At 38.8% G+C, this 8437-nt stretch overlaps 1 protein-coding gene across 3 annotated transcripts in view; it reads left to right on the top strand.

Moving 5' to 3' along the window:
• The first annotated feature begins 990 nt into the window (after positions 1-990).
• The window catches only part of piwil2 (piwi-like RNA-mediated gene silencing 2), a 49069-nt gene continuing 41622 nt past the window's right edge, over positions 991-8437 (top strand). The window contains exons 1-4 of one of the 3 annotated variants that reach the window (XM_010902801.3): positions 991-1082; positions 2383-2852; positions 4161-4266; positions 7707-7806. In XM_010902801.3, coding sequence (XP_010901103.2) covers positions 2385-2852; positions 4161-4266; positions 7707-7806 — 674 coding nt within the window. In that variant the 5' untranslated portion in view covers positions 991-1082; positions 2383-2384. Of the gene's footprint in view, positions 1083-1203; positions 1223-2379; positions 2853-4160; positions 4267-7706; positions 7807-8437 lie in introns of those variants that run through there. The other 2 variants (XM_010902800.3, XM_020052207.2) reach the window with 2 other exon arrangements.

Here is an 8437-nt window from a genome sequence, read left to right as displayed (position 1 = left end):
AACATATAGACGACTTTTTTCAATGTTTTGGATAATGCTAATCAGTCATATACCATTGTCTACCTTTGTCACGTGTCGCGAAAACAACAGAGAATGGGATGTAAACAAAATAAAAACCGTTTCGAAAGCGACCCATGGAGCCCTACTGAGAACGGGGTCTGCAACTAGAAGCGATCCACAGTGGAGCCGGAAGCGAGCCCTGCAGCCAGACCCCTCTCTGCTAGGGCCCTTTCATCTGTGTGAACTGAGAACTTACATCACACTGGCACTGAATACTAATGCAAGCAACTTATTTCTGAATAAAATATCAATATTCCATATGTAATTAAGTAAAATTCGAGAATTGGTCAGGGTCTGAATACCTTGCAAGGCCCTGTAAATAATATATCCTAATAATTCTAAATACAACACAGCCAGGTGCTTAGTCATGTGGCATGCTATTTCATTTCACAAAGTCAGTCTTGCAGTTACCTGGTATGTCAAGTCACATTTGGAATTAATGTCTGGAAATTCCAGCATCACCATAAGAGGGGTAGGCTACACTTGTAGCCTAAAGCTCGGTCAGCTACTTGCCTCATCTTGTATTATAGTTTCCTTCTCTTAGATGAGATTAATGTTGTTTATCAGTCTAACTAGTCTGACTAATTAAGTGAAATGCTAAGCTTTTGTTTACTAACGTGATCTGGCTTCAGTATCTCATTATTATAATAAAATCCTAAACATTGGATTTCTAGTAAAATAAGAATATGCTTATTTACTTACGGAACTCTATGGTTAGAATCCGATATAGCATTTTTTATGTAAGTAACCATGTGATATAGGGACGCCGACCCGCATCTCAGAGCCCAGGACAGGATAGAATGTTAAGGACACAAACCACAGACAAAGAATGTAAATTAAACACAGTTGATTGACAGGTCATACCGAGCCAATAATGTTTTCACAAATTTGCGCGAATAACCAATAGTTTATTCACGTGGGCGTGAACAGACGTCCAAACATTTCCCTGTAATTTTAGCAACACCTGGCAGAAAGTCAGTACTGGACTTCAATTCATGCGTATTTAAGAACAGCAACAGTTGGTGAGAATCTTAGGAGTTCTAATTGTAAACCACGTTTCACGAAATTAAATAAGTATTCACGTTGCTAAAAATCTCTCTCGGCTCCAGTTTTTCCCTTCAGCGTGTACTTACAAGTAGCACGTGCCGACGAGAAAAAGCAAGTGCGTTACTAGCTAGCTAACTAGCAAATGATGCGCTTAGACATAATTTAGCGATATTGCCTTTAACTTTCTGAATAGTAACTCGGTTGTGTATATGTTTAGTAGTCGCTGTAATGTTTGGCAGAAAATACACAATGACCATAAGATAAATCAAACTTTGCGACTGGTTAGTTATTTATCATGAAACAGAAGTTCGCTGCTGTACGTTTGCCTTGGGGGGTAGTACTAGGCAGCAGAGTGCTTTGTGAATACTAAATCGCATACGTGTATACTATATAGTAAGCTAGATGAGTAAACGAGAATATTAGTATGTCTCAAACCATAGTACGGTGAAAATAGTATGCCAAAAGTTCCAGGGTAGTCTACTGTTTCTGGTGGATTTTCGAAGTAGGCATGCTTTTTGGGTAATATTGACTAACCCCTTGAGCACGATTATGTTCTTTTGACTTGACGAAAAATGTATCGTTACCTATATTGATAGTTATTGCGTCAATGTCATTGACGTATGGAAAAAAACGAACGTTGTCCTTCCATAAAATTGAAGATATGCGGCTGTGTAAAGTTCGTGTTCAGTCTTGCTAGTAATTGCTCAATTCTTATGACTTCTAGTAAGATACTATTACTGGCTTATAAGCTATTACAACGGTTAGTGGCAAAACAGTTCATAAATACTATTTGTGATGGAAGGGAACTTCATAAGATACGCAAGTCATTTCAACACAATGCTTAATTGTGTCTAGTGAAATGTTCATGATGTTAATGAGTGACAAAATTATCTAAAATTATCTATGAGTGACAAAATTGTTGACGCAATTTTATGACTATGTAGTATGTCCTAATCGTCCCAATACTGACATACTAGCTTAGTATTTACTAAACTGTACATACTTCACCATCATCCACAAAGTACTAACTTGTAGTATGCGATTTGAGATACAGACCCTGTCTCTGAATGTGTGTGCTGCACAACTAAACGTTTTTTATTGGTGGCTAGATGATTGAAATGTTTCTCCGCTAACTAAATTCATATATAGAGCCAACTTAACATCAGAATTCCACTGATGATTTATCTATTACCTTTCTCAACGTATTTAGCTCATGCTAACACTCATACCAATAAGTGTTTTTATTTGCACTTTATTTATTTGCAAAAAAAGCAGGGATGGAGCCAAACAAGCCTAGGGTCCCAGGCATCACTGGTGGGGCCCGAATGCCTTGGGTGCAGCAGAATGTGCAGGGGCGTGGACTTCCGTCAAATGAGGCAGCAATAGGACGAGCAAGAGGCCTGCTGTTTGCAGCTAATGAGTCAGCTGGCTTAGGACGAGCAAGGGGTTTCACCAGCACTGGTGATACACCGCTTATGCAATATGGGAGGGGAGTGCCCTTCCCAGAAAGCAAGCCCCACATTGGCTATTCAAAGGGGATAACCATGCCGACACCTGGATATGGTACACTTGGACGTGCTCGAGGTCTACTTTTCTCGACAGCGGAGCCAACAGTAGGGATGGCAAGAGAGGCTCCCTGTGGGTTGGAGCCTCACCTTGGGAAATCACTCCTAGATCAGCTTGCCAAGGAAAACTTTCCAGAGGGGGTGCCAAGTCTGCAAAAAGAGGAAGAATTAACCAAGCAGGTAGGTTATTACGGTTGATAAAGGCTTCAAATTTCGATCCAAACCGTTGTTCAAGCCTGTTTAGTCAGACAATTCATTTTAGTTCCATTGCACCACTTGTGCTCAGTCAAATGAAGATTTAGTCTTGGCACACACTCAGTGGTAACATTTGCTACACCTGCCCATTATTGCAAATAGCCAAAAAGGTGATCATGTGGCTGCAGCTCCATATATTCAGCATGTATACCTTATAGGTCAAGAGATTTAATTGTTGTTCGACCTAACATAAAAATGGGGACGATGTGTTCTACGACTGTGGTATGAATTTTGGTGCCAGACATGACCACCCAGGAATTTCACACGCTACAGTCTCTAGCGTTCACAGAGAATAATGTGATGAACAAAAAAACATCCAGTGAGCTGCAGTTCTGTGGGTGAAAATAACCTTGTTAATAAGAGTGGTCTGATAAATAACCACTTTTTACAACAGTGGAGTGCAGAAAGTTACCACTGAATGCACCAAGCATTGAACCTTGAAGCAGATGGGCTACAGTAGTAGCTGGAGACTGCAGGGTTTCACTCTCTTCAGCTATATATATTTATTGAATGATGTGGCCAATGAGTGTGTGTATATACCGCACGTGCATACACAGTCACTGCATACACAGTTTTTGTTTTATCCTTGTCAGATCTGGGATTCTAACACAACCTTATTGTCACGGTCAGGACACTAAACCACAAAGCTACATGTAGCAATAGCATTTGCCTAACTAAAATAATGTCTCTTAGCTAGCTAATGTCTAAGTTGTTATAGCTATTCAGGTCATGACTTTGAATTCAGTTACAGAGTCTTTGGAAATTAAAAATGACCTACCTTTTAACCTATAGATGCAGTTGTATTCTGTCTCTGTTTTTCTTATATCTTGAGCTAATTCTTATAGGCCCTATGTGCCCTACTGCTGCTTGTATTAATGCCTGATGGCTGCCTCATATTTCTTGCTGAAGAGCTGTGTATATATTTATCATTGATGGAAGGAAGCTCAATAAACATGTGTAGGTGTATATGCTGTAGCACATTTAAATACTGATTCTAGTGTAATGCACTTACGTGGTTATTCATTTAAAATTTCAGGCCAGTTTTATTTCTTCTCTGGTCCCATGTAGCTCAGAGCATGGCACCTGTAATGCCTGGTTTGATTCCCAGGGCCAGGATGAAAATGGTTACGTTCACTCAATGTGCTAAATTGCTCTGGTTAAAAGTGTCTGTTCTATTGTTACAACATTATGGTAAGATTTGTAACAATATTTTAATTTGTTTGTAATTGACAGATGCACATGCCCACTCAAGGCCAGGGTTCCTCTCTGGTGTCCATGTTCAGAGGCATGGGGATTGAGCCATCAAAAAGCTCCTGGGGCAGGGGCGCTTTGACTTTAGGTGAGTAATATTGTGTCTATGAAAGACAAGATTAATGTGTAGTGCATTACATCTGATTAGGGCCAAAGAGTACTCTTGTGAACCCTACTGTAGGCAAAAGTTACTAGGATTTGTTTTCAATTAATGAGTTTTGGCATAGAGGAACTACATCAGTCACTCCCTATGTCATAAACCTATCTGCAGAAAATATAGAATTGTAGGCATCAAGATGGACATCAAAAAGTATGTTTTGAAAAGGCAACTGAACTTTTGACGTTGTTTTCAAACTTGCTCACTAAGTAATTAATAGAAACAACAAAAGCATTTAACAAATGTTTATTCTGTGTAATCTTTCCTAGAAAATGCAAGTTTCTACTGTAATGTAATGTGGTATATTACTGCTCAAATTCCAAAACATCTTGTGACCTGAGTCTAAGCCAAAATATCACAGAGCAGACATTTTCAGCTGCCCCTGGAAGGAGATTACTTTGGTAATGTAGACCACAACACTTGGATCTGTGGGAGAATTTCTTTACGCTGCCACTCGGATGCTTGACTCTGACAATACTGTTAGTAATTTTACTGTGTGTCTCCACCTGCCTTAAACATTCTACCTCCACATGCCAAAAACCCGCGATTTCCGACTCAGTTAATCAATCTTAATACATTTTTTTTTCTTGGTGATAGTTTATTAAAATAATGTTCTGGGGATTTTTTTATTTGTTTTCTGTATCAATCCCACCCCCATACTTATCTTTTCTGGCCTTGAAAAGACTAAAGCCTGACAGGAGCCCTGTTCCCACCCTGATTGCTAGCTAGAATGTTTGTCTTTGTGAAAAAAATTCTGCTTCTGATAATTGCTTATTACAAGAACAGCTGGACATGGCTATAAACCAATTAAACCAGAAACGCTCATATTTTGTGTTGTGATAAGTCACAATTTTGATGGCACATATGTGAGTACCATATTAACAGATATGTATAGGGCACTATGAATTCTGTTTAAGTTTTTAGCCGATTCTGTTGAATTTCTTTCAGAATTCCTTAACATACATTTTCTTTTTTGGTAATTCTATTTTTAATATCACACCTCCATATGAACACCATAGGCAGTAGTGGTGCATGGGTCAGCTGTTTTTTTTCACCACACAAGCCTGTTTATCCACACAATTTATCCCCAAACTCCAGACCATATGGATAAAGTAAAGTTCTGAAGCTCACACCAACCCCAAACCCAGTTGGAAATGCTGCTGTAACATGCAGTTCCCATAGCGTTGTTTAGACTTATTGCTCCACACTGATTGGGTGACAATGGTGTGGGGTGGCAGTTGAAATTGAGCTTACTTTGAGAGGCTGACTATAGCTTAGTTCTCATAAATTATTGCAAAAATATATGTTAAGCCTAGCACTGTCAGACTCACAACCCACAAGCCCTTTATCTATTTTTTTATGTGTGATATGAGCCTCTGCAAACACCACAACAAAATCATGAGCTTAAAGGGATAGTTCGTCCAATGTTCTCTTACCAAAAGGTGAGCGTGAATTTTTATCTCAACAAGCTATGTGAAGATAGGTTGCTTCGTCTAGCTTTTTAAAATTGCTGCTACTCTACACTTATATTATTGCTATATTTTTGCTTTATAGATTTCTTAATTCTTACTACCTAGATGTCGGGTGCCATGTCAAAAGAATTTCATTGTACAGGATGACACTGTTATTCAATCCATTTGATAAATAAACTTAGAACATCTGCATTTCCTATGTTTGTAAGTATCGATTTCGACTTCTGTCTGCTCGTGGATCTTGAGTTTATGAAATTCTACCTGCTTTGCAATTGGGACAATATCTCTGCCTCTCCCGAGTCGTATTGTGGGAGAATCAATGGAGCAACTTCACCAACGAGACATACAATTTTTGCAAGAAACATTTTAATACAGCCAGTTTAACCCGTGGAGACGAGACAAATTGTAAGTAATACTTCTGATTTCTATGTTATAATGTACAAAGTACACATTGCCTCCTGATATTCTGGGCAAGGGTTGGGATTAACGTGTTCACCATCGTCCACCTTTATCTGCTCTCCAAGCTTTTGTCATGTTCTTTCAGGTAAACAACACCACTTGTCTTAGTTTGGAGTGTTTTATAGGAGTTTTACACTTGCAATGTAGCTTTGCGATAGGGGTATGTACGGTTTCCATTAATGAATTTGTACAATGCTAATAATGCTATTTACAGACTGTGACTGAGCTGAATAACGGATTGTTTTAAAAAATGACTGTGTGCCTGATGAACCTACTCGAGGAAAGAAGGGGACTGTCATCGAAATATGATTTTTGGACAAACTATCCCTTAAAATATGAACTCTCCTGTTTCAATGGAAGGGTGATAATTTTAGGCAAAATATAGTGGTAAATTGTAATTTGAATTGTAATAATTCTATAAAAAATACTTTTGTTGTTGAATTCCATATTTATGTCTGGATTCGTCAATGCAAGGGTGTAATATAGATTTGTTTTACATAAGGACCATGCTGGCTGGCTTCTCTGTTGTGAACTTGGTTTAGATTTTTTAAGTGTACCGCATAATTTGAAAACAAACTTTGCATGAGGCAGACGCGAAAGTAAAACAGTTCATTACTAAACATGGGAAATACTTTTCTGATGGGGGAATATACCAAGGGAATAGGCTTTCCTCAATAATGAGCTCAATACAATGCCTTGCAATAAAATATACAAAACAGTGTGTAAAATCACATTGAACCCTGAAAAAGCAAATCTACGCATGCCTTTTAGAAGTCTGTGCTGCCTTCAGCATCAGGCCTACAGTAGATCTTTTAAGGTGGAGCACTGTGGCAATAAGTTGACAGCTTCTGTTTGGTTTAGCCATCCAGTCAGTTTGACATGTGGACATTAATCAACTGATTAAACATTAAATGGGCAGTCCCGACAAAAATGTTGCCTATCCCTGTGATGTGGCCTACAATTACCACTTGGACAGTCTTCTGTCAATGTCATTATTAGGTTGAAAAGGAATTTGTCTTTGATTTAAGTGGTGTGAGGGTCTCACCGCCACTCTGACACTACTCTTCCAGGTTGGCAGCTCAATGCCAGATACGCAGTTTAAATCAGACATATTGTTTTTCTGATTCAGTTAACATCTTATGTTTTGAGAACTCAATGTAAATACTCCTTAGGCCTCAGGATGGAAACGGCCTAACTGGGTTCAAGCCTATGGCTGGTAGTCCTGTAACAGAGGTGCAAAGTAGACCAGCACCTCAGACATATTGGTTTTGCTTACTTTCTAGTTTATCAAACAATGTGATGAGGCAATATGCTGATCTTTGCCTTTTTGGATCCTTTAGGTAGTGGGTGAATCCGTAACTATCAATTGGTTAACAAGGAATAGCAGAGAAAGGGTGAACTGAATGATTAATTTACAGCCCTGGTGTTTTTTTGCCATAGGAAGGGCTGCAGTTGGAGATTTTGATGCAGAGCGCCAACCACAGACACTGATCCAAGGGGGAGATGGATTATCTGCGGACATGATGGGCCAAGGCAGCAGGTAGGAAGAAAAATAAGGAATGAGGTGACAGGCCAATTCCTCAGTGCTATTCAGATCTAGTGCTTTTCACAGCTTGACAGTAATGCTTCTAGAATGCATCATTAATACTGGTTACATAAATACATATTCCTCTCACAATTACATCATGTTTGTTATATGCCTATCTTGGTTTAAATGGTTATTGAGTTATTCGTTGTTAATGTGGAGGTGATTTGATCGTGCACTTCTTGGTGTGCACATCCCCTCTGTCGTATGCAAACCTTGTCTTTTCAGAAAGTTAGAAAGTAATAATTTTAACTTTAATGAACAAAGCATCATGAAAGTTGACTACATTTTAGATCAGGTATTCACACTTCTGAATAATGGCAATTTGATCACCAAACATTACTCTGTAGTTAAGAATCTTTTGACCCTTGTAGAGATCAGGGGTTTTCTTTTCATTGATTTGAACTAGTGCTGCACGATATATCGTTTCAGCATCGTCATTGTGATGAACGCATCCGCAATAGTCACATCGCAGAACGTGTGATTCAGTAAGGTAAACATACACTCACCTAAAGAATTATTAGGAACACCATACTAATACTGTGTTTGACCCCCTTTCGCCTTCAGAACTGCCTTAATTCTACGT

The sequence above is a fragment of the Esox lucius genome, chromosome 13 (genome assembly GCF_011004845.1).
Source record: "Esox lucius isolate fEsoLuc1 chromosome 13, fEsoLuc1.pri, whole genome shotgun sequence".
NCBI classification, from domain to species: Eukaryota; Metazoa; Chordata; class Actinopteri; order Esociformes; family Esocidae; genus Esox; species Esox lucius.
This window is presented reverse-complemented; position numbering and strand designations above follow the sequence as displayed.